The following is a 27,905-nucleotide window of genomic DNA, read 5'->3' on the forward strand; positions in this document are numbered from 1 at the left end:
TCCCCGCTTCATCAGGGAGCTCGGAAAATCGAAATTTTGTTTACCACATAGAAGGCCCTGTGCGCGAATGGAGGGGTCCGTTTTTGGCCGGGTTTTCGAAGAAAATCCGACTTGTAGATTATGGCGGATGGATGGGCGGATGGGCTGCAGGAGGGTGGATGGGATAATGAGTCTCATGTTAACCTTTTTGTTCATTCATTTTTCTCAACAACTGCTTATCCAAATTTCAAGAAACTTGATAAGAATGATCCCTATTATCCAAAGTGAAATGGGGTTACTGGGTTAAAGATTAAGGTCACAGGGATCTAAACATTGAAAATTGTTTCCGCTCAATATCTGGTGTTTTTTTTACTTTGATTTTTTTTACACCAATTGATTTCTTTAATTTCATTTTCTTTTCTTCAATAGTGCTTATTAATTTTGGGGTTATTTATTGTATGCCTTTGTTAGAACTTAAACTCATTATCACCTAGTTTGGAAAACCCGGCCAAAACGGCGCTGGCGTTAGCTGCTTGTCTCATTTACCACAGAGAGGGATCCGATGTGCATACACACCGTGTATAGTGTAGAAATAAGAAATGATTTTTTTAGTTCATGCGAAATGATCGGCAAATTAAACATGGATCACTTTGTCACTTGGTCACTTCGATAAATCATTTCTTAAATGAATACTTTATGTATATGTATATGTTCCGTGACTCTTCTTAATTAAAACTACATAAGTGTTTTATGCTATCACAGCAGCTAGTTGTTAATTAAGCCATCTTTATTTTACTCTAGAGATTGTCTGTCATTTTCACATTTGTGCGCACTTACATCTGTATTCATCTTAGTTTTGAGTAGGACAGCTAACTGCGTCTTAATCTTATATAGTATAGCTAAGTACATCCTTATCTTATATAGTATAGCTGAATGCGTCCTAATCTTATATAGTATAGCTAATTGCGTCTTAATCTTATATAATATATTCTAACACGACCAGAATTGTTTTCCTATTAAACAAAAAAGGCTAAAAACAGTGTGTTATTTTAAACAATTCATTTTTCTGACATCACAATTATTATGTCATAGCGTTAGACGGCATAGCGGCGCGCTGGAAAAGAAATCAACAGAAATCAGGTAAATATTTGATGGATATCGTCAAGGACGTAGATAATAATGATTGAAAACGTGTTAGAATCGAAATAATATATCTCAAACAGTGATTTGCTCGTGAATAAAATCATTGTTTGTTGTTTAGATGCGTATTATTATATCACTCGGGCTGCTCCCTTGTGATATAATTCCTTGAAAGTCGCATCTAAATTCCAGACAGTGATTTTATTCAACAATAAATCACTGTTTGTGATATATTATTTCTTAAGGTAATTACGTCTTGTTTTATAAAGTACGGCTAACTTCATCTTGTGGAACGGGCCGTTTGCTGATGTTGATATAGGCTAACTCGTGACCCAGTCCATTCGTATATGTTACCTTTTGTGTTCATGCCTTAGTAACAAAAACAATAAAATAAAATAGACAATTGCGTCTTAGTGTTATATAATTCAGCAAATTATGTCTAACTTATAAATAGTATAGCTAATTGCGTCTTATTTTTATATAATTTAACCATTTCAGGCTCAGCTTTAAATAGCATGGCTAATAGCGTCTTGGTTTAAGAACGTCTTAGTATTACATGTAGTATAGCTAATTACGTCTTGTTTAATATGGTATGGCTAACTGCGTCTTAATTTAATACTAGTATATAGCTAGTTGAAACTCAGTTTTAGAATGTATGACTAATTGCATCTTTGTTGTGTATAATATAGCTAAGAACGTCTTAGTCTTACACTGTATAGCTAAGTGTGTCTTGTTGTATATAATATGGCTAACATTTATATAATTAAACTAATTATGTCTTAGTATGACTAGCTGCATCCCTGTTTTACATAATACAGCTAACAGAGCCTTAGTCTTACGTAGTATAGGTAATTTGTAAGTGTTAATATGTTAGTTTCCCAGTTTGGCAGATGGACGTATCATTGATTGTATTGTTCGGCATTTAATATTTTTACGTCCTGGTATTGCCAAACTGACTAGGTATACACACTGGTATTACTTGTATGTGAAAATTGTCAAATGAAGAACAAAGCAGTCATTCTTGATTGTTCAGTGACAGGTAAATTCTAAACATATTATACCAAGTATAACATATTCATATTATTTAAGTAGTTTTAGATCCGTGAGGCAATGCGTTAACGGCTTAGTCGGTATTGAAAACAGGGGATGCTGGGTATTGCCATGGTCAATTCATTCAGGCATTAGAATGAATTCCCGTCGCATAAAACATTAGATATCTTACATTGAACAGACAATATTTATTGTTGGACGGCGAATATAAAATGATAGACGACTTGGATCTATACATTTACCCCCAGCAAATTGTTATTAACCATTTTAAGACGGTGTAATGAAGTATTTCGACCCCCATAGAATAATGACCTCCCAGTCATTATTCTATAGAAAATGTGACTCCTTTCCTGTAAAATATTGACCCGCCTTATAAAAAACTGACTCCCTTTGAAAACTCTATAGAATAACGACCCCCGGTCATTATTCTATAGAAAAACTGACCCCTCCAAGTAAAATACTGACTCCCTAAAGATGACTCCCTTCGAATCTCATAGAATAACGACCCCGGTTATTATTCTTTAGAAAAAGTGACTCCTTCCATGTAAAATACTCACTGCCGAAATTACTACATTCGAACTCTCATACAATATCGATTCCCGGACATTATTCTATTTAAAAAAGTTACTCTTTCCGTGTAAAACACCGGCTCCTAAAAAGACTTTCGACGATAATATCTATTAAAAAGTGATCCCCACCAAACCTAACGGACAATTTTACTAGATCTACAACTCTAATACCCTCCATTGCCAATAGTTAACATTTTGATTGTACTACTACTACTGGTGCCGCTACTTCTATTGCTATTACTACATGTACTTCTTCTTCTTCTTCTACTACTACTACTACTACTTCTTCTACTACTACTTCTACAACTGCTACTACTGATACTACTATACCTGCTTCCACTAATACGTCTTGTACATCTACCTCTCCTGCTCCTGTTGTTGCTGTCACTTATTCCTCTGCTGCTGCTGCTGCTGCTGCTGCTGCTACTGTAACTGCCACTACCACTGCCACTACTACTTCTACTGCTACTACTACTACTACTTTCTATTGTTGCCGCTACCGTACTTTACTGCCACTGCTTAAGTATTGCAACTTCTTTTAATACTAAGTTCTATGCTAGCAGTTTCTTGTATAGTTTTCTTCTGAAGAATTACTTCATACCGAAGTTTGCAGGGATTATTGACACTGGTGTGTTTTGTGAACGAATTGTGAATTGTTATTTTCCTGAAAAAAATTTATACACCAAGATACAGCGTCTAGAAATAGAATCCCTTTTCCCGTTGCGAAATGCTCTGATTTCTGTGTCAAGTGATGGTATCCGGGGCTAATGGTCAAACGGAAGGACGGACGGACGGACATGGGCAAATCTATATGCCCCCCTCCCCCGAGTGGGGGCATAAAATGCAGCAATTAGGCCTTAGATACATGAGTTATCACTAAATTTGACCAAATGACCGGGGTCGTTTTTTTTATGGGAGTCAACATTCTTCGTGAGGTTCAGTTTACTTCACGTGGGGGAGTCATAGTACTATGATCTGGAGGTCATAATACTATGACCGGGGTGTCACTTTTCCCATAGAATAATGACCGGGGGGTCATTATTCAATGGGAGTAGAAATACTTCATTACACCGGATCGACTTGGGCATAGGCGATAAAGTGCCTTACCAAAAGACAATCAAAAGTGGCTCCAGCAGGTATAGAATCTAAGATATTTTAATATGAATGCAGGCAACATAACCAATGGGCCCACAGCACTTCCAGGCTTCGACAAACACCATTCAAGTATATTTATAGGATCCTTTAAATAATAAATACGTCATTTCAATACCTCATACTGAAGGACAATTTTGAAGGTTTTCTAGAGAAAGACTCCTAGTACAACTGAAAAAGTTTTCGCGGTAAATTGTCAAAATTGAGGCGGGAAAAGTATCGAGTAAACTGGGAAGTTTTAACATTAAATTATAATGGTTTAAACCTTTATGTTTCTACTTTTACACGCAAAGCTACTAGAAACAAAAAAAATAGATATTTGACCGCAGCATAATCTTAACTCTAAATTTCATCAGAATAGGTATCTGCTGACTCTGGATTTTGAAATTATTTTGTAGACGTATTCTTTGATGTATCCTCTTGTTTACCTTTTCTAAGTTGCAGAAATACAGATCTACACAACAGTTCTTACAGACACAATCAAAGTCTTTGTATGTCATGGTTTTAAACATTTTTTCAAACTTAATTATCTTTTTAGGATTGTAGTTAAAACAAATAAAATGTCACGAAAGAAGGAAAAAGTATGGTCGCGAAAATACATGACATTCGACTATAACATTATTGGAATTTATTATCAACATGGTTTTGGTACTTTATTCATCCATGTTAATGTATCTGTGTGTTTAAAGGGTTTGTACTGTCAGAAACATACAATATACCAGCAAAATAATTATCGTTTTATTCCGAGGTGCAATTATTACTATAAATAGTGACGATTTTGTTTTTCTGAGAATTCGTTTTCCAGGATTTTGGATTTCCTTTACAATATTTTAAGTTATAGATTACCCTACCCTATAATATACATATTTACCATGATCTGGAATGTGGTCACTAGAGTGCAAATATATATTAACAATTTAAGGTTGATTAACTATCCGGATTTGTTCGGCGATCCGTATGTTCATTATACCAAACCCCATGGCGACATATTGAATCAATGTAGAAAACAATACTATTAGATGTGCTTGACTCGCAAAGGAAAGTTAAAATCAGACTGGCAGGCATATATCATCTAGCAGGTACACGTTTTATTTATAATGTCCTGAAACTTTGCAGTGTGACTAGGATCAGGAGTAAGGGCCTGTGCGTTTAAATTCTCCAAGTGAGGTTTATCTACTGACCGTTCCAAGGTATTACCAGCTATTTTACTTTAAATGTTTTGTTCTTGTGTCTGTTTATTTTATTTTGTTCATGTATTTTTGTGCAAATGTCTTTCGTCTACTCAATTATTCATATACTTCTGTTGGTTTTGGCATAAATGGTTGGGTTCGTAAAAGAAGTGTTGTGGTTTTGTTACATACCTATTCCTACCCGATCTTTGTGCTTGGTTGTAAGATGTCATTTTTTCACTTTCAATGTTCAGTTTGTGTAAGCAAAAACGGAAAGAAACTTATAAGTTAGATTTTACATTATTAGATTTACGAGTGAAGATTTGGAGACATGTGATGTGATTGTCAGTGGATATAGACAGTCAAAAAGCTACTGAAGGGCGACACATGGTGCCTTAGTAATATAAGAAATTAAACTGATTACACGTGTATAGGGCTAGAAGGTTTCTTTCAAATTGTTAACAAAACAGTTAACCGTGTTTTTTTTTAATAATTATATGGCGTGCTCTGTAAATTACAGGTTCCAGGTACATTGCGAATGCTCAAAGCTAAAGAAGCACAACAAAAGAATGTTCTGGTGAGTTGTGGTTGTATACAAACTGTTCTGCTTTAATAAACATAAATGACAATAACAGAAAGTCACATCTAACTTCTGTCATGTAGGGATACTCTGGAAACCAGAAAATAGAATCATAATATCCCATTGACACATTTATTATGCAAAAGGCTACTCTAATAAAATCTGTTGCAAAAAAACCTTTGTAAGCATAGAGCGCAGTCAGCCAAGCAAATTGAAAAGATAATTTGTTTTATTATATACCTATATAAATTTTGTAAAATATCGGCTTGCATTTCACAATTAAATATGAACAGAGAAACAAAAATTCCGTATTGTACCTTTTAAATTCCGTATTGTACCCTCCGTATTGTATGCTGCCGGACTATTTTCATTAATATGCATGATCCAACACATTACTATAAATAGCGCACATAAAAACTTCACTAAGTTCCATTTAATATCGATAAACATTGAAGATTTCGTTCAAGAACAAAACAAGAATTAAAATGTTAAAGGTATATACTAAAAGGGTCATTATAACAGTAGCTAGATCTGGGACTTTGTATTCGGCTCTCGTGGATTTTGCAAGGTCGGATCACACTCGGCGCTTGCGCGCCTCGTGAGATCCGATCTGGCAAAATCCACTCGAGCCGAATACTGCATCCCAGATCAAGCTACTGTTACAATAACCCTATTATATTGACTTGTTTTTGAGAGGTAATGAGCACTTAGCACTGGCTACATACACTGGTACATTATATAGACTGTATGATCCTAAGGACCAAACCCTTAAAAAGATGGACAAGAATCCAGCAGGAAATAGCCCCTTTCCCAGATTCCTTTGAGTGGAAAAATCCTATGAAACTTAAGCACCAAAACATTTACTCATGGAAAATATTGGACTAACCTTGTTGCCATTTGACTTCATTTCTTTTTCAAATCCAGTATGTTTTTTTTTTCATATTCCTAACGATGTGGAGTTATACAACGGGTATACATTTGACACTTGCGTTTTTAATTTCTATGAACAGGGCATAATAAACCATGTCATTAAGATGAAATGAAAGCATTAAGAAAAGGCAAATACTGCCTAGTCGGGCAGAAATGAAATAACAATTGTCAATTCAAAATAAGAACCTCGGGCTCACTTCACTCATTCAAATGGAAGATTTGTTGTGTTTGTTTGTTTGTTTTCGGTTTAACGCCATTTTTCAACAGTATTTAAGTCATGTAACGGCGGGCAGTTAACCTAACCGGTGTTCCTGGATTCTGTACCAGTACAAACCTGTCCTCCGCAAGTAGCTGCCAACTTCCCCACATGAATTACCAGAGGTGGAGGAACATTTGTTGTGATATCACTTATACGCTAAATGTAGACCACATACAAAAGAGAGAAAAATGCCTTTTGAATAATTGCAACCAGATGGAAATATCAGGTTATTATCAAAATCTTCAGTTTCAAAAATGCATTTAAGTATTTCATCCCTTTTTGTATAGACAGGATGTGTGAATTCGAGCTCGCTTTTCCGTTTGAATTATTTGCATTAATGACTTACTTCAGGTTTAAAAACTTTTTATTCTTATGACGAATGTTTAAAAAAAAAAAGAATTATTAATAGTGTAAAACTACACGATAGTATAATGTTTCTTTTTCCAAATTACCACCCTTATTCATATTACCACCCTTGGTAAACCAACGGTGTTTAAATATTTATATTGTAGTATTAAATTTTCATCGACTTTAGGTGTACCCAGTACACATGATTTACATTTGCTTTTCAAAGTTTGATTTTGTTATTATTTGTATATGATTTGCCTCGTTGGCTATATATCGCATATCGGCAAATAAATGTACTTGTAGGATAGCTATTGAAAAAGCACAGATGAATAACTTAAAGCTAACGTTGTCAGTCAGTTTATATTTAAACGGGTTATTTAATGTGAGAAATACATTTTATACATGAGTGTGATACAATATTAGTGAATATTTTTATAGAGTTGTATGATAAGCTCGAACTCAAGGTTCGACCATTCGTGCATGTGGGGATTAGTGATTTGTTACACAGTCTGCCGGCTATGGTTTAGGTTTAAAAACAAGGTCAGTGTATTTTTAGACGTTAAATAAGACGTTCATTTGGTCTTTTTTTTATAATTATTATTTTGTTTCTGTAATCAGTTTGATTAGATGTTAATATAAAGATATTAAATGAACCTCTCTATAATAATAAGACATTCGCTCAATGTTGAGACGTTCTTATATTCTTTTCTCCTTTGAGTTATTTTGAATGAAAAATGCAAGTTTGCACTGGATATACTAAATGTTTTGAATCGGTATTTTTGTTCCATTTTTTTTTTCATGATTGCAGGTCTAGCATTTCCGAACTGTAAAAGGAATATAGTAGTCGCAACTTGACCGCGATGGTTGACCTTAGGCTGATTATTCATATCGATTATTTCATTATTGAAATCAAGGGTGCTTAGGGTAGCCGTGTATATTTATATGTAATTAATTTTTATAAAATCAGTATCAAAGTATGTATATTTACATTTGATCAGTTAAAACCTTCCAATACACTTATTCATATTCACACAAATTTATATTTCCTCTTTCTCGTGCAGCTCGTGTTTTCGTACACTCCTTTTCAATAATAGGTTGTGCCTCATTATGTATTATAATGCAAAGGTCAACCATCGGGGTCAAGTTTCGTCCATTATACCTATGTAATTAAGATAAACTATAACTACAAAAATGTGTATAACATGAATTAAAAAGTTCATATTCTGTATAATTCATTTTTCTGTGCATAATGCTCTTCTACTGTACACTTACTTCCAAAAGAAAATGTGCACTTAGTTTTCTGTTATTTTTTCTTGGTTATTTTCATGAAAACTTATAATATTTGGTACCAAAATTTAAATCAGTTCGTAAACAAATTGGTGTGCATTTTAGATTTTGAGTTAAACCTGAGAGTTAGTGTATGAAGAAAATGAAACGAAAACGTCGGGAAATTTTTTGAAATATTTAAACTTAAAAAGTGCACACTTTCTTTTGGAACTGAGTATATAAGGAGTTTTCGAATTTTTTCTTTGCTTCTAAATGGTTCTACTTCCGCAACGATTCTGGATGCTTTCTTGGTTTCTCCGTTACTGCATTCATGTCAGCACGTTAAATACCGGTTATTGTTCAATATTCTCTAGACTTGCTCTTTTTTCTCTGACTGATTGATACCTGTCACATACTTGAATTTGAACAGTCATTTTGAATGAGAACCATTATAGGACAGGAAACCATATGCGAAATCATCTATGACAAAGTTGTATATTGGGACTGGACTCCAAATTATGCCCGCCAAAGCATTTTGAGTTTTACGTGTTGCTGGCAAAAACAGACCTGTGCCAGTTCTAGTACTATAATGGTCTACCATTTAAGAGGAAATATAAACTTTAGTTTCTAAACTCAAGATGTAAGTTACATCTGTTGCGTTAAAACATAGGCCATTTTGTATCAAAATTCAACAGTAAGACATGTATCTTTTGTATCAAACTATATTTACACTTGATTTTAAACATGTTGCGACGTCAATGAACAGCTTGGAATTGATCTTGTAAATTAGTCACAACAAAAGCTGTATTTTCTAATACAACATTCTGATACATGTTTAGGGCTTTCAATATGTTTAATATGCTTAACAGGCAATTAACGATCTATTAAAGGAAAGTGAGTTATATATTTTGTAACACATGCAAACATTATAGAAACATTATAAAAGTGGGTACATGACGAAGGATATGCCCTCACGTGATTATGAAATTGTAAGTAAGAAAATACTGTATTTTTTTTAACCTAGCATTAATTCGGTTGGTCAAAATATGATCTGAAGTTAATTAAAACTACAACTGTAGAAGTATATTGTATAATAACCATATTAAAAGCCTCTTTGACACTTGTTTGAATAAGATAATTAACAGTCACTTCTATCATTAACCTTTAGTCTGCTAGCGGCAAGTGATTCTGCCTTTGCGACCAGTGCAGACCATGATCAGCCTGCACATCGCTATTCAGTCAGTAAATTTTCAGTGAACACCCCTTCGAATAATAAATGGTATTGCCCAAATGAAATGATGGACCAGTCCATTTCAGAAATTTAGCAGGGTAAGGGTTGAGTTAATACACTTGAAAATGCCGCTAACCATTAGGAGAAAAAAACAACAAAGCAAACTGCATGATATCCAGATGAATATCATGTATCATTAAAAGCTTCACAATATGCAAATGAGAACGTTTTTCACTCTCTATCGCTTTCAACATCTCACCTTAAATAGTAGTTTTATGCTAACGGCTCACAAAATGAAGTTACATCTCTAACTGATAAACTTCATGTTAAGGTGTGGGTAAATTGCAAACCTTCGTTAGAAAAACAGTAACAAATTTAGGGCATCCAAATTGCTTATAAGTAAGGGCTTATGTAAGATTGTAAGACGGGAGTTTCAGGAAATTAGAAAAATATATATTTTATTCTAACATGACTCGGTTTGATTTCTAGTTAAACAAAAAAGGAAATTAAGCTCTGTATATTCTGCGATAAACAACGGTCGACGCGCGGACCGGTAAGAGAGCATTATGACGTCAGTTATGACGTCAAATTGCAGCATGACGTCCGTTACATTACTCTCGGGCGAATGAAGACAGCATGTTATAAATTTCAATGAGCTGTCAGAATGAAACAATCAAGGCCTTACTGGATTCGCTATTACCACGGTTCATCGTCAGATGCTTCATATTAACCATCGGCTAACGCCTCGTGGTCAATTCTTACGCATCTAAACTCTGAACCGTGGTAAATTAGACGATAAACCACTCGAAGGCCTTGATTATTTGTTAATTCAAGTGTAATTGTTTTCGTACGTGTTTTCCTCAGGAATACAAGATACTTCATATGATAAATTATTATTGTTTTTTTTTAATTTTACACATAAATTTGACATCTAAAATATCATTGTTTTCCTTAGTAAGCACAGATATTGTACATATGAAATATTAAATAAGCACAGATATTTCACATATAAAATATAATTGTTTTCTGTAGGGGACACAAATTGTTTCATATCAAAAACATTATTTATGTCTATCTGGGAAGAGCTGACCCTTTAACAGGACAGACTCAGTTGTAAGGAAAAATATAACTTTTGCTTGCGGGTTTTTATTTTGATTTCGTTTGTACCTTTTCATAATTGTTCCGATATCGAAGGTAATTTTAAGCGTTTTATCAACTGATAAATTTATATGCATTTTTTTTTTTTGCGTTATTGGTAACGTTCAGGCAGGAGTTCGTAACTCTGCTATACATCGACTTAATCAAGATAGCATAATATATAATTTATAGGATTAATAGATGGAAGCAGTCTTACACGCTACAGCTTCCTTTAATTAATGTTAGGAAAATGACAGAATCTGCGGAATCGTGAGTGTAATACTTCTTTTTATCTTTTTGAAACACGCCTTTTTATTACGAAAAGTTCGCTAGTATTTTCCGATTGGCCTTTTTAAAAACTTTATTATGACATTCAGAACGAAAACATTATGGTGGCTAATTGTCGGATGTTTTTATTTGCGTGCTGTGTAAACATATGTTCTGTACTTTTCCGTTTTGTGGAAAAGAAGTTGTTAGTTTGTATGTTTTTATCTTTACCACATTTGCTGGTCAAAGAGGTTGTTCTACGAAGACTTAATTTTAAAAATTGGGGCCTATGATACAAATTCGAGTCCTTAAGTGTTATGTAAATATATTTATCGTCTGTTTAATCACCAAATATTTATTCTTTTGTTTGTGTTTGACTTGTCTTGTTTTTTGTTATTGTGTTCAGGGTGATACTGTCACGGTTTTGATCAAATGGCAACTGTTCTAAGATTCATCCGGCCGCTTGTGGCGTTTTCAAATGTGTGCGGGAATCTTGTGTAGAACCACAGACTTTCCGGAAGCCAGATGCATGGCCTTCTTACATGAAGAATGTTACACCCAATGCCAGATTTCAAATTGACATCGGTGAAGGGCAGATGATTCATAGCCAGCGGCCTTAACCACCCGGCCACAGAGGTCCCCTTTAACCAATAGTAGAATTGCAAACATCCTGTTAACACTGAGTGAAAAAATACCCAACAAACGTAAACTTCGAAATAAGTTTAACAGATAACAAACTTGAGATATTATTTGTTTTTATTATTTATCTTCCCACATTCATAGTTTCTGCGGCGCCGCATAGCAGTAACAAATAAACTTACTTTGTAGCCTACAGAGAATAAATTTATATGCTCATTCAAAAATAATATTTACTCTGCTCTCATGTTCATTCCTCCCACGTATCTGTAATTAATTATTTAAAAAAAAGTCATGAATGCGCATAAAGATCTCCTGTTTATCCAAGTTTATATATCCACGTTTTAACTTCGGCCCAATTTTCTGCACGTTTTCTTTTTATTTGTTATTTTTTTGTCGATATGACAAGTGGTATTATTCGCCCTAAGTTCTTGAATGTAATGTATAATCAAATAATTCGCGAGGCTAAAAGTTCGCATTATTTAAAATTGGAATAGGTTTAAGAGGATAAATATTTGCGATATACTATCTTGTAAAAGATTTATAAAGCCGTTTATATAAGATAAAAAAGATAAAATCTCTTTTGCGACTTGTTATTTTCGTAAACACTGACAGCGAACAAAAGGAAAGAAAATAAATCCTTCTGCGAAAATATCTGATTTTACGGAAGTCAATGTAGATTAAGTAGAATTGATTTATATCTTAAGATTTCATATATCACTGAAGAACGTTCCATCTGATAGCCTTTTGCCATTTTTGCTTGTATAATGTGTGGGAATATTAACAATAAACAGTTAACAAGATGTAGTGATTTTAGTTGTTGAACAGACCATGGCAATGCAATCTTTGAGGACATGATGTTACATTGTATACTATACAACTGCATATTGATTTAGTGGTAACAGATTTCGCTCCAATTATGTATGAATGGTGAATTGTCTGTAATCTGAATGCGTTTTTTTTATTTACCTAGTTGAATCAGTCTATGAAATGTAAAACGGCACAAAAGGTATTTAATTAGATTATGCAAATATGGTAGGGACAACATGTGTTTTGCCCAAGATTTAGAATCAATTGGGACCTATCTCTGATTATGTAAGCAGATACTAAAACATTACACCCACGTCCGTCTTTAATGAAAAAGGTTTAAAATGTTATTGTCCCTAATATAATTTGAAACACGCACACACGCACACACACACATTCAAGCGAAAAAACTGGTTTCGACAATTGATAACTATAAAATATTCTGCAGGTTTTTCACCATGTCGAAATACATTTATTTAACATAATTATTATTAACTACTGTCAAAAAAGAAATTTCTTTCATTGATAAGAATTTCCACTTTTTGTCTAGACGTATGTGCAATGATATATTTTAAGTTAAAGCCATTTCAGGAAAATCAGGCATTCCCTTTGATATTATAAAAATTACTTATGTGTTACCGAAATAAAAAAAAAGTCTTCTTTGATGATACACTGCGGTTATATGATATATCAAGCTATTCACAGACAGTATTTAACTTTTACTCTGCTAAATTTCTAAAATGGACTGGTCCATCATTCAGTTTCGGCAGTACCACTTATTATTATTAAAAGGGGTGCTCACTGAAAATTTTACTGCCTGAATAGTGAACAGTGCAGAGGCTGATCTTGGTCTGCACTGGTCGCAAAGGCAAAATCACTTGCCAACAGCAGCAGGCTAAAGGTTAACTGCATTTCGTATGTTTTAAAAGTGGTCTATATTAACATATCTTTAAAATGAATGTAGAGTGCCAAAGGGTCCGGCTGGCACAAATGCTTCGTTGAAAATGGGAAAGTGAACCCGAAGATTTTGTTGGGAATAAAAAAGTCTACCTTTGTTTCCATCATTTTTTTTCACGTTGTTGTTTCTCTCTAACAAGGTGATTAGAACTCCCTATTGAAAGAAATATATAAAATGTAGCAAGAGGTTTGGAATGTAATTTAATTCTAAAAGAATAGGCCAACAACAACTTTAAACAAATGTTAACCCACCAACTTCTATTTAACAATCATTTTGACAGTTTTCTTCAGTCATAAGGGTAATGTTTAATAACAATCCCTATTAGCTATGCTTTTTAACTTTTGAGTACATTTAATATGTTCACAGGAGAAAAATGCAGCCACATCATTATCTTATTTAAAGTTGTATTCAAGCGCATGAAAGAACATGACTGTAATGAACTCGTATTCATGCGCATGTAAATACGAAACATTGAATTTATACCTTTATCGAATTAAGCAATGTGCAAACAAGCAAAACTTTTTATAAACCTATCCTGTTTGAGGGTTTAATTCATAATCATTACAGTACTTAACTTAATTTACATTGTATGTAATGTCTGGAAGAGGAACTGTAACAGTTCAATTCCTAATATGTGAAATAAAATTTCTGTTCTGTTCTGTTCTTAATTGTGAAAATTTCAAATAAAATTTTGTATTTTAGTAGATTTTAATGGTTTAGAAATACCATTCAACTAAGGTTTTACGAGCTAGTCCTTTTAGACGAGAAATATATAAATGGTTATTCATACGCCCAGATTTTTGTAAGGTATCAAAATATTTAAATAATTAAATCTACAGTGTATTGAAAGTCATGAATGGATACTACCTTAATTGACGTTTTGGTGTTACCTGCATAAGACATTTAAACACTGGTACATATCTCTAATACCTTTATCATTATATATGTTTGCTGTTTTCTCTTAACTTTGTAGTTTTAATCCTGAGACTTCTGGAAAATTTGAGAATTTGAAATTTACGGTTTGTAGGGTTCTGAGCTTTTTACTTGTATCCTTCTATTCTCATCTTTCTTATTTGTTGATTAAAACATTGACTATTCGTACTTGTATCCTTCTATTCTCATCTTTCTTATTTGTTGATTAAAACATTGACTATTCGTATATTGGCATGCAATAGAATGTACATATTTTGAATACAGGCAGTATATTTTTATCGTTTTTCATCTAGTTATTAAAAGGAGATAGAATTGTTGATGCACATTTTCATGTTTGTATCAATGTTACTCTGACAGACTGTAGGTCATATAGCTTTTGATAGTGGAGAATGACACCAGAAGCCCATCCAGGCATTATTTCAGGCGTCGATTGACACCTGTATTGAACCACCGACAATCTGTAAGCCAGCTGGTTAGCTCTCAAATAAGGATTAGTTCTACAATCAAGCAAGGTTTCGAACTCACGTTTGTTAGGCGAAAGTGATCCGAAGTCAGCAACCATTCAATCACGGAAGCCTCTATGCATATTTATTATGAATAAATTATAATTTTAGACAATTGTAGAATATGTATTCTGTTAAACCTAAAGATCATGGATAAAACACGACTGTTTTAAAAGTCGAGGAATTCCGACATCGGATACGGAAAATAAGAAACCAAACGGAAATTTCGAATTGTCCTTCATGATGGATGCATTTTCTCAAAACTGAAATCCCTTTTTATAAGTATTGAGAATGTCTCTTAAAAGACAAAACGAAAACGCTAGCAAATATATTCAGTAAATTATTATGTTTCTAAGATCTTTTGAAGACTATTTCAATTTAAGACTTCAAAACTTTACATTTTATAACATTTATTACAATTGATTATCCTGTTTCTTTATATTAGGTAGAAAGGAGTCATTATAATTATTTAGTTTTTCAATAACGTTGCATTTACAATCACAATAAAGGTTACCAGTGTCCCGAGCATCCACTTGAATATTGGAGTAATTCATTTGCTTAAGAAAACTTACTGTTAAGTGTCAAAATATGTTTATATTGTCAAAAGTTTAATCAAACTAAAAGAAAAATATTTTCAGTAACTATTTATTTTACATTTTAAAAGCTGACTCGCTAGCCATTCAATTAGTGTTTAATTGCATGACGTCAGAAATATTTTTTCTTCAGGATTTGATTAGCACAATTTAGTGTTAAAATATAGACTAGTCAGTATTTAAGCTACGGACCGGCAATGTAAGTAAGGAGACATGCAATAATGCTTATATTATAACATATTTACATATATTTTATTCCCATTAAATGTAGCGCCATCTGGTCAGTTTTTATTTGGGACCTTAATGACCGAATGGTTTAAGTGGCGGACTTCAAACCAATTTTCTGTCACCCCTGTGGGCTTGAAAACCTTGTTTTGATGTGGAATTATTTCATGTGTGGTCCAAACCATCCAGCTGGCTTACAGAAGGTCAGCGGTTCTACCCATGTGCCAGCTCGTGTGTGAAATAATACCCAGAAGTGGCGTGCCTGGGGGCTTCCTCCATCATAAAAGGCGGGAAAGTCAACATATGACCTACTCCTATAATTGTGTCGGCATGACATTGAATCCATAAAAATGGTATATTTTCCTGTTTTACACTTTGTACAATGAATTTTTATATATTTGTATTTAGTAAAGAAGAAATGCCGATAAGTATGAAGCGGGTACAAAGGATAGGACGGACAATTGTCCTTGTTGCACTCCCAATGGTTGTGATATTCACATTGATAAATATGTATCTTCTAACTTTCGTTCATCGAGGAAGTTCTGAAACAACATTTATTCTGAACGAAAGAGTTTATAATAAAAATAGTGATTCTAGTTCAAAGAAATTACCAGAACTTCGCAAAAAGGACAGCAGGGATGACAATGCAATGAATCTGAGACAGTTTGATGACGCAGAGAAAGAACTAAATAAAAAGTCTGGAGACGGTGATGAAGTATCCCCCGAAGTTAAAGACGTAAAATCTGCAAAAGACGCCTTAGTTGTAATGAAAGACGAAGCAGTTGATAGAATGGTTGAGAAGTTAAAGATGGCAAACAACTATTCGTTCTTTCCCAGTTATTTTTGGAACAGTAGTCTACATGATCTTACAAGACGGTTAGGCGCCACTGCCAAACATAAAGCAAGGACTCTACCCGGATATGCTCAAATTAAACGGTAGATACTTTAAAATGCAAAAGTGTAATATAATGTACGACAAAATTTTCTAATATCAATATATTGTAATGAATTATCACTTTTAATGTTTGTTGAAAAGTTTGCAACACCGTCTTATATGAATGAAAGCTATTTATTTATTGTCAATAATGTCAACTAATACAAGCATTAGCTTATCTGATTGTATTTTTCTTTAGACCGCTCCTAGACATAGGACATTTAAGAAAGGTAAATTGCAAATAGATTACTATGCGTTTATGTGTTCACAGTTTTAGTGGTAAAATGCCAGCATGGAAGTTATTTCACAGAAACATTCGTCAGTTTTCTTTGTACGACCCAGACGATCCAAACTTGTATGGAATGCTTATAGACATGGCAACACTACCTATGATAGAAGGAGGTATGGAAATGTAGTTAACGGATTTATTTCAAATAATTCAAGTAATATTCAATGGTCAATTTTGCTGTTTTGGTCGACGTGAACTTCTGCCAAATCATAGAAGCTTCAATAAACAGTGGCGCCATATTTTGATAGACATTGTGACCTATTTAAGGACAGGTGCCTACCGATATTTGTGTTTTAACAGAAAAAGTGACCCCATCCAGTTGACTGTACGGAAGGCCGATAGTTCAATCCTGGTACCAGCCCGTAGCTATAAATGCTACCCAGATAGGAAAATAGGTTTTCTATAATTGATATAAGCTGTAAATACATAATTTGACCTAATATTTGTCGTCTGGGAGAGGAAAAATCAGGTAAAGGGATGCAAATAGGATAAATCTTGGTTTTAGAAAAAAGCTGTTTTAGCAGAGAAGTTTGCTAAAGTGATTTTTCTTTCAAACACATATTTTCAGAGGAAAATGATGGCGGTACTCAGCTAAAAATCAATGTAAGATTTAGCAATGAGGGCAGAGCAGTTATCAAGTTTATGAGGTTTGTAAACTGATATATTCCATTTTTCTTGCAGAGTTTTATGAACGTCTGAATAAAAAATCATTTTATTATTTTTATGCCCCCGAAGGGAGGCATATAGTTTTTGAACCGTCTGTCGGTCTGTCAGTCGGTCTGTCAGTCTGTCCGCAATTTTCGTGTCCGGTCCATATCTTTGTCATCGATGGATGGATTTTCAAATAACTTGGCATGAATGTGTACCACAGTAAGACGACGTGTCGCGCGCAAGATCCAGGTCCGTAGCTCAAAGGTCAAGGTCACACTTAGACGTTAAAGGATAGTGCATTGATGGGCGTGTCCGGTCCATATCTTTGTCATCCATGGATGGATTTTCAAATAACTTGGCATGAATGTGTACCACAGTAAGACGACGTGTCGCGCGCAAGACCCAGGTCCGTAGCTCAAAGGTCAAGTTCACACTTAGGTCATTTTTCATGATGGGCATGTCCGGTCCATATCTTTGTCATTCATGCATGGATTTTAAAATAACTACGCATGAATGTGTGGCACAGTAAGACGACGTGTCGCGCGCAAGACCCAGCTCCGTAGGTCAAAGGTCCTAAACTCTAACATCGGCCATAACTATTCATTCAAAGTGCCATCAGGGGCATGTGTCATCCTATGGAGACTGCTCTTGTTGTTTATAAGTATCATTTTGATGACTTATTCATAGTGAGGGAATTTTGGCATATAAAAAATTAAGGTTTGGTTCTTATCATACACATTTTTGATATTTCTGATATTATTGAAAAAGCTTCCCTATTGTGTATCCATTCTCCGTGAATGAAACTTAACATTATTTATCGTTGCAGTAGGTTTGGCAGATTGTGTTCAATTATTTAATGCTATTAATGAACAGAACACGTTTATCATTTCAGATACCCCAGAGAGGTAGAAGCAGATGAGAATCGATATATTTTTGATGATCTAGAAAGGCACATTGCTGAAATAGCTGCATTTCAACTTGACAAGTACGTTATTTATTTGCTTCTTTTTTTATCTTAGTATTGTCATTTATTTATCATATTTTCTTATCATATATATACTTGTAATAATTACAAATATTTATCATTTGTATTGCTTTTTTCATTAACAATTCCATTTTTATTTGAAAATTGATATGTAAATGATCAGCAACTATTCACCCGCCATAATTCTACATGACGTCAACGTCAGAACGCGCTGGCAGCCATCGTGATTATGGCGCGTCAGTCATATTGCGCTATTATTGATCCGTTAATAACTGTTTAAACGGCTTTTTTGATATTTGTTACTGTTTGGTTATAGTAAGACATATAATAATGTATAATAACATATATTAATTAATTAATTTATAATTCGTTCCGTAACTTACTATTTATCATTCTAAGGGTCACTGTCTGTGTGTAGAAAGATTCACAAAACGTAGTCGACTTTATTGTAGTTCTGCACATTCGGATCGTTCAATTTTCTACACTGGAAAATCTTATTAACCTGATTTCTCAAACCTTCAGTATTTACTTGGAAAATTCGGTATATAAAATGATAAGATCGTGGGCTAGATTGTTTGCTAGACTGATTGTCCAAGGGAAAATTACAGTTTTGATCAGAATTTTTTCTACTATGTTTATTCTAATTCTAACTTCCTACATTTATAAATAAACATGTGGTTTATAATGTTGTAAAGTGAACTGTGTAAGTCCATAAGCTTGTTGTTTTAGATATTTGTACAAGGTTAAAGAAATACACACATTTCAAGCAGCAGATTTTAAGAGAACAATTATGTAAACCTTATGTCGAGCAGGATATGCGTACTTGCGCAGTATAGGTCACGTCCGACTGTACCTTTCAACCATGAATTTTCACCTTGTTACCTAAAGGCTATGCTACTTCTGTAACACGCTGTTCGAAAATATTCCGAACACTGAATTCAAATCACTTGCCACTCACCTATGTTGACTCGAACTTGGCTTCCGTCGTAGACTTCTTTATGTTAGGAAGCCATGCTGCTGGCTTACGGAAGGTGGTAGTTCTACACAGGTGCTTGTCTGTGATGAAATAATGCCAGGAGTGGCACCTTGGGCCTTCTTCCACTCTACGAAAAGCTTGAATGTCGCCATATGACCTATACTTCCCCCACCCGAAAAAAAAGAACAGAAAAAAATATCCACAACACCATCTTGACCAAACTGTAAGATGCCCAGAACACGACAGCTCATATTATCACTAGGGCCTGATATTCATATTATCCTGAAACTAAAGGAGATTTTTTGGCTACCCGAGAAATGAGCATTTTTGTCCACATATACAAGGCTCTGCATGAATATTCTCTAGCATCTAAAGTTAGTGACATGATAGTATTGTACAGGTCAAATACGAACCAAAAATCAAAAAACATTAATTTCTCCAAAGATACGGCAGCCGGAGCTTTGAATACATTGCTCCTAAACTCTCTACGTATCAAAATTAGACACGCCAATACACTAACTAGTTAAGAAAAACATTTCTTGTCACACCACTTTGCAAATGAACCTAGTAATTTATTGTTTTTACACACTTGAATTAGAAACTTTTTAAGGTTCATATTGAAAATTTGTAATGAATTATTTATCATGATTTCAACACAGTCGCGTTACGCATTTGCATGTTTAGGTGTATATTAATATCTCAATGTATTAATAAATAAATAACATTCATTATAGTAGCTCGCTCACAGTTAATGGATAATTGAAGTAATTTAAAATCTTTGTTGAAAGTGTTATTAGGAAAATTATTCTCCCGTGATTTCCTGACATTTTACACTATTGCGCTTGAAATATTTCGAAGAGAGACATAAGAACGTTTTGAAAAGATGAAAAATGACCATTTGCATGTTTGACAAGTAATAACTGTAAGATTTTAGTTTTTATGTTATTTTCAATGCAAGTGATTCATTCTACATGTGTTGCTTTTTCAAACCACAACCAAAATTACATAAATTGAGTGTTATTAAATGTCTGAAGTTCTACTTCCTACTACAATCTAGATACGTACTTGTTTTGCTTTATATCACTTTTTTGATATGTATCTTTAGTATCGTTGATCTTAATAGTAATGATAATAATAATAATAATAATAATAATAATTTAGAAATGACGATAATAATTTTCGATGGAATTTGTTTATGGTTTTAAGTTATTGTTCATTCGTTTCTTCGTATCCCGTTGTTAAACTTGTATTTTTTTCTGTTGCTCAAAAATGCAATACCATGTACTATTACCTATTTGTGTTTTGTTTTAGAACACTTGGGTTTTATCGAGTACCTCCAACGATTGGAAGACGGGTAAACATTACGTCTGAGCTAGAACCAATCATGCCAAAGTCCATTAAAGATACTCTTTTTAAATCACCAGGTATTGACGTTAATGTCACCTCTAAGACTACAGTTACGCAAAAGTGTACTTCGTGGACAGCTCCTATATCGCCTTTTACTAACGAGGCTATTACTACTTTTGTATTTAATGGTTTTAGCAAGACGTTTTCTTAAATGAAATGACTAACACTTTGTTTTTGGACTGTTTGTAGATTTTTAGATTTAGTTGGGGAGGTAAACATGTGAGTGTGGATTCTGATACTTATTAATTTCGCAACACATCGTCCTAGAGCATCTTTGTGTGTTTATGTCAACGTAAGTCACATTACGGTATTACAGTCACTCCTGTCATTTTATTTTCATATATTTAAAACTTTTTTTTAAATTATTGTGGACACTATCACGTTAAGTTGTTTATAAGAAGTAGCAAATTTTAATATTTCGAATAAACAGCTTTAGAATTGTATACTTTACATTTTAAGCCGGAAATTTGTGTTTCTATGGTGAATGCGATTACTACTGTGACAGTGCGCATGCATTCTGCGGACATCCCGATACCATTGAAATTTCTGTACAGAGTTACCTACCGTCCAGAAACATTGCTAAAAGGAAGTCTTGGTATCAGCCATGGAGGCGTTCATACAGGTGTGACCTTTTTCATCAATAAATTGATTATAGTATTTCCATTAAAAATTGCAATAGGTAAAAACTTTGCAAACTGAATAAAGCATCCAAAGATGGAAAAGGCCTCGATATTATCTGTGCTGTACTTAAAAGGGACACAGACATTATTGATTTATGAACATTTCCCCAAGTCATAGAAAATTCAAATCTTTGAATATAAGATTTTAAAAGCTATTTTGAGGTTAGCAAAATTTCAGAAACAAATATAGTTTCATGAAAAATTCTTTCAATATCAAACTCCAAATATAGCTACTCACTTATCAACCAATACCTAGACAAAAGAAAGTCTGCAATTATCTGTAATAATTCAATCGACAACTGAAAATTTTATATGTAAATAACGTTTTACGTGTTTATCTTTTTCTCTAAAGAATACATTCATACATAGTAATTGTAAATTACACTTCAACTTTGTGAATCATCGGATAGTTTGATCATCATATATGTAAACACATGAACATATCTTAAGATCATCCCATAACCATCTTTACGCAATGAAGGACCTTCATTAATGTTGGTAAAACTTGTGGTCCGACCCATTTGCTTTAAAAAATACATGTTCCTGTTTCCATATTTATTCTATTGTGTACTATTTATGTTACATGTTTTAAAAAGCAATAAAATATGATTAAATTAATTTACGCAATGAAAACAACCTGTCTATGGCGTGTAATTGTTGAGTGAACACCGTTTGGCAATCCTAATCCTATCCATGTTAATTTATTGTAATGGAAAAGTCGTCTTTCTATGTTGAACATGCATTCAACAGGCCTCAAATTGTTTTCTTCGATTTTCTCACGGTTCTCAGTATTTGTCTCATACTTTGGCACATTTATATAGGTAACAGAGATTGTTCTCTTTCAATCAGTAGCTTTGTCACCCATATCTAACCTCGTGAAATACTTTGTTTCTGAGTTTGTTTTTTCCTGGTCCTCGGGACATTTCATGACCTTATCTTAGGGCATCCGTGGCCGTGTGGTTAAGGTCACTTGACCCTCACCGATGTGGCGATGAATAATTAATATGAGGAAGTTCTAAGCTGATTTTCTGAAAATCGTAGGTTCTACCCAGGTGCCTGCCCCTGATGAAATAATGCGAGGAGGGGCAACTGAGGTCTTCCTCCATCATCAAAGGTGGATAGTCGCACTATGACCTAAAATGTGTCGATGCGACGTTAAAATCCAACCATAAAAAATCTGATGTCCTCATAATTTCTTTTCAAATCACCGACCAGTGACAAATGTAAGCCTTTCCTCAAATCTGCCTGCAGTAATTATGTAAGCTATTTCAATATGAAGTAATAAGTGCATTGTTTGTAGGAGATGAAAAGGACATTGTCGCCTTAGCCTACAATTTAGTTTTGTTGTCTCCATTTTTTCCAAATATTTTTCCAAGATCAAGATGTGGCTCAATATTTTTTTTTTCAGATAATAATCCTTTAATTTTGTTTTGTCACTTAAGTACATATATCTTAAATAAGTAGAGCCTAGTGTTTCATTTCCACTGCCTTCATTTTTCTGAGTCATATTCATTTTCAAAATATATATTTCTCGTACAACATTTAGGCCTAACTATAGTAAATGAACAAACATTGGAGCCATCTCGCGTATTGGCGGACAGGTTTCTGAACACTAATTTTCACTTGGTATAACCACAGAGGTCTAAATTAAAGCTGCTTTCTCTTTAAATTTCATTGTGGATGTATTTTTAACATTTTGGTAGGAAAGGAGGTTGTATTTGGTGAAATGAAACTCAATTTTAATATGAGCAGTACTTCCAGGTCACAGCAGTGTGATTTTGATGTGATTTTACAGTAAGCAAATATGACAAGAGAAATCTCTCTTAGAAGATACATGACCCCTACTTTTCTCTTCTTTTTTATCAATTTTATCATAACTTTTTAAAATGAGGTAAGGATTTGTTCGTTCTTTGAAATGGGTCTAGCCATGTTTGGTAGCTCTTTTAAGAAAGTCAGTTTAATATTGAATATTGAAGGGATACTATTTACTGGTGTGTGACCTTTAAACACGATATTTACTTCTGAAGGGAAAACAAAAATATTGTCTTTTTTCTATGTACTTATTTTCTCTTTCGTACTAGTATATCTTGATAGTGAAAACAATGTTTTGTGCAACACTGCTTGGAAGTGGCAAGCAAAGTCTGCTTTCTGATAAAAAAGAAAAGCCTAACTGTACTTGTATTGATCCCAATTTACATTGAGATAGTTCCCCTTGCAGCAAATACCGCAAGGCATATTGGGAGAAGAATGATGATCTGTGTGACACTATACGAAACGAATCACCATACAACAACGGCAAACTTCTTTTGGATATGATAGATGCACATACATTTGACTTTTTATCAGGTACACGATGATAAATTTATAAGAACAGAAATACTGTGTTAAGCGGTATTCATAAACAAATAGGGAATATTGACAAAATAAACACAAATAAACACAGGCAACGCATTGAAATGCAACTAAGGGAGCGGCGGTCTAGTGGTTATGGTATCGGTCGCTAAACACGCGGGTCGTGGGTTCGAGCCCCACTGGGGTAACAACCACGTCCTTTAATATGGCACCAGTACTGGCCTAATCAGGAAACGGACTTGAGAAGTGGTTCAAGTAAGCTTTTAAGCTTGCCTCACATTCGAGCTAAGAATAAAAGTATAAACTAAACTAATTCGTATTTTCGTGAGATGAGTATATTTCTAATGTCTCCTTAAAAGATTCTTGGCCAAATCCGTAGAAACGAAAGTCAAAAAAAGATATAAGAATATTCAGGCAATAAAGAAATATCATTTAAAATAATTGCGATCAGTTTTGTAATTAGGTATGTCATGAACGATATGGAAAATGTTTATTTTACTGACATTGCATATCAGGTATTTCAAAGTACAATGATTTTTAGGTAACAAGGACAGACATAGTTTTGCGACGTTCAAAGATTTTGGCAACTACACGTTTCCAATTATGTACGACAATGGAAGAGGGTATGTAACAGTGCTTTTACTTAATGAAACTCACCATTGTTAATTGATGTTGACGACACTTAAAGGTTCTACAAAGTGTATATCACGAATAGGAAGTGGACATAGATGATCATGTTGATGATGCGTTTGTACCTTAGATTTCAAAAAGTTTTGAAAATTAATTGCAGATGTGAGAAATATTTCGAAAAATTAGCTCGGTGGGATGTTTGTTTGTATGTAAGTTTATTTATAGTCGCCACCGCTGACTCATAAGGGTGACTCCTCTATAAGACTATTAGTAATGACAACTGGAGGATAGTGCAAGATACAGAAACTCCAAATCGGGAAGCCTCTATGTTTTTTATCGTGCCAGGTGTAAAGCAACCTATACATTGGACTCTTATCACAATGTTATTAATCTTGAGTTGGAGGAGCGGGAGCTCGAACCTATGACATTTGGTTTCATAGTCAGACAGTGTTACCACTGGACCAATACGTTCACTCTAAAACGACTCCATTTTCATAGGCAGACTCGATATTTTTGGGGTTGATAATAAGGGACAAAAATATATTGATTAGAATTATTGAGTACGGTTAGGTAAGGTAGACATATAATTTTGTCTGCTAACGTCGAGAAAACTCTTAAATATGAACAAACAGGAAAATAAAGCAAATCGAATATTTGATAAAACTTTTACATTTTTACATCTAATATTAAAGAGAAATTCGGAATAATCTGGCAAAAAGTACTTGTTGATGTTTGTAAACGGAAACATATTCCGAACGGTGACTGCGAAAGAGTCTAAGTGCTTCTTTATCTATATGTACTTTCATCTCTTTCGCATTCACCCCTCATTTTCTCCACAATGAACTGAATGAGGACCATGCATAATATTGACATTGTTTATTTACAGGTTCGGGCGACAGACGTATGACGCCATGTCCATTTTAGCACCTTTACGTCAGTGTTGTTTGATACGGAAATCGACGTTGCTGAAATACGTTAAATTATACGTTGGTCCTGAAAGACTTAGTGTTCTAATGGAAAAAGCTTTAGGGTCGGATCCTATAGCACCAGTGTTAATTAAACCACATTTGAATGCTTTAGACAGGCGGTTGTTGAAAATTTTACAGGCAGTTGCTGAGTGTATAGAAAAATTCCCAGTGAATAAAGTAGTGGTGTCTGATAGATTCTGAAAATATTTATTTATTATTGGTGATTGGTTTATATAAAAACATACACAATTGAAGGATGAGCATTTTGTTGTCCAAATGATGTGATAACGCTTGTAAGGGGCCACAACCAAACGGAAAAGGAGGGTCGTTTTATTCCTTATTTATATGCCTGTTTGCGAAAGAAAAAGCAACAACACTGCTAGATAACAATAAATGTAAAAGAATTACATCCTGTTACAGTTTTGAAAACTTGAAGTGCCTTTGATAGTTTCAATCAGTTTGAGTTGATAAAAGTTTAGCAAGAAACGTATGCTGTTTAGAATCCAAGAAATTGTGGGATTATTGTCCTTTGTATCTTATCATACTTGGAATAGGAAACTGAAGGAAATGATGTAAATGATAAAAAAAGACAAAAAAGTATGGAATTTTGTATATGGATACGGTTAATCATTACAATAATATTATATTAATGTTGATAACGAGAACAGTAATGACAACGAAGGCAAGAATGATAAAAGAAAAGATGTGATGCATGTATTACTATCACTTTAACGATAGCACGTCACTGAAGACAAAAAACAAAACAAAAAAAACATAAAGATAAATCAATGAAGTGCATTGTCAGATATGTAACCTTTATACTGGAGCACATGCGCATTAAATGTTTAGTATGAATGGTTCAGGTACATTTGTTCAGAGTCTAATTTGAACAGAGTGAATTAATTAATTTAAGAAGATAAAAGGTAATTAAGAAAACAAAACCTCCAATCCCCTCTATACGTAACCATTTGATTATGGTAAACGATGAACACTTATATATTGCTTATATATTAATTGCTTATATATAAAGTACCCGCTGAAATTCGAGGACGAATTTCAAAATGGTGGGGAAATATGTCACGGTATAGAACTTGAATATTAAAACGGGGAGAATATGTTTAGGCGGCCGGGTAGCTCAGTCGGTAGAGCATCGGAAAGGTATTCCGTGGCCCCGGGTTCGAGTCCCGGTCTGGCCGCACATTTTTCTCACCCTGTGACATTTGGCGCCCAACATGGGACCGTGACGGCATTACACTGGTTAGTCTCCGACGCCTGTAATTGCTTATATATAAAGTAACCGCTGAAATTCGAGGACGAATTTCAAAATGGTGGGGAAATATGTCACGGTATAGAACTTGAATATTAAAACGGGGAGAATATGTGTAGGCGGCCGGGTAGCTCAGTCGGTAGAGCATCGGAACGGTATTCCGTGGCCCCGGGTTCGAGTCCCGGTCTGACTGCACATTTTTCTCACCCTGTGACATATGTATGTAACATATGCCGATATCTTAACAGTATTAATGTACGTTTTCCTGTGCAAGAATTGTTATTACGGTGATAGTGTAATTCATACGTACACATGCACATACAAGTCAAACCGCCGCAACATTAAGCTCAACTTCTTAGTTTGTTGTCCTGTGACAGATGACAAGATTTACACCGGACGGAAAACACGCTTCAAGACAAGTTTGCTGATACTGAGTTGGCCCTGCATTCTACATTTTTGTTGTGCAATATATTTTGTTAAATATAAATAAAGTTTTAACATATGTTTTTGCTCTTTGGCAGACTTTACTTTCAGCATTTGCTTTTAATGTACTTAAGCATTTGCTTTTAATGTACCTGCAGCATTTGCATTTTTATCATTTACAAGGAATAAAGAGTTTTAGATTTGTAGTATAGTTTTCCTTCTTGAGCTCGAGTATACAAAGTATAAAGAGATCCTATTTACTCACCTTGACGTCGGCGTGTTTTATAACCTTCTTTTACAATCTTCTTTCATTTATACAACGGATATACATTGTACTTCTAATACCCCACATCATATATGATAAGAGTTTGGAAAAGCTGTCATCCGGTATCTAAGGAATTAATTCTCTTTCTGATGAGTATTACATATTAAAGAATCTGTAACTATCCAAACACAGTTGGAATTTGCCTTTGTATAAAGTTTAAAGATAAAACATCATCTTAATTGTGGAGACACTTCCTGTCAATTTCCTTCATTATGTCTCTAGTTACACAGCTTTCACTATGAGGAAGTTGCCATATGAAGTCCGAAAGACATTAATTGTTTAACAT

General features: G+C 34.1%; 1 protein-coding gene across 5 annotated transcripts; it reads left to right on the forward strand.

Moving 5' to 3' along the window:
- Positions 1 to 5,613: 5,613 nt before the first annotated feature.
- LOC123540178 (extracellular serine/threonine protein kinase FAM20C-like) lies at positions 5,614 to 27,500 on the forward strand. Of its 5 annotated transcripts, none has more exons than XM_045324985.2 (10): positions 5,614 to 5,636; positions 16,141 to 16,668; positions 16,938 to 17,068; positions 17,524 to 17,602; positions 18,499 to 18,591; positions 20,879 to 20,991; positions 21,434 to 21,596; positions 23,873 to 24,000; positions 24,548 to 24,629; positions 25,523 to 27,500. In XM_045324985.2, the coding sequence occupies exons 1-10, from the start codon at positions 5,629 to 5,631 to the stop codon at positions 25,803 to 25,805; spliced, it is 1,608 nt and encodes a 535-aa protein (XP_045180920.2). In that variant the 5' UTR covers positions 5,614 to 5,628; the 3' UTR covers positions 25,806 to 27,500. The 5 variants fall into 5 exon arrangements, with proteins under 5 accessions (XP_045180920.2, XP_045180921.2, XP_045180919.2 ...); XM_045324986.2 differs by lacking the exon at positions 5,614 to 5,636 and adding an exon at positions 7,429 to 7,716; XM_045324984.2 differs by lacking the exon at positions 5,614 to 5,636 and adding an exon at positions 9,303 to 9,431.
- The last annotated feature ends 405 nt before the right edge of the window (positions 27,501 to 27,905 follow it).

The sequence above is a fragment of the Mercenaria mercenaria genome, chromosome 16 (assembly GCF_021730395.1).
Source record: "Mercenaria mercenaria strain notata chromosome 16, MADL_Memer_1, whole genome shotgun sequence".
NCBI lineage: Eukaryota > Metazoa > Mollusca > Bivalvia > Venerida > Veneridae > Mercenaria > Mercenaria mercenaria.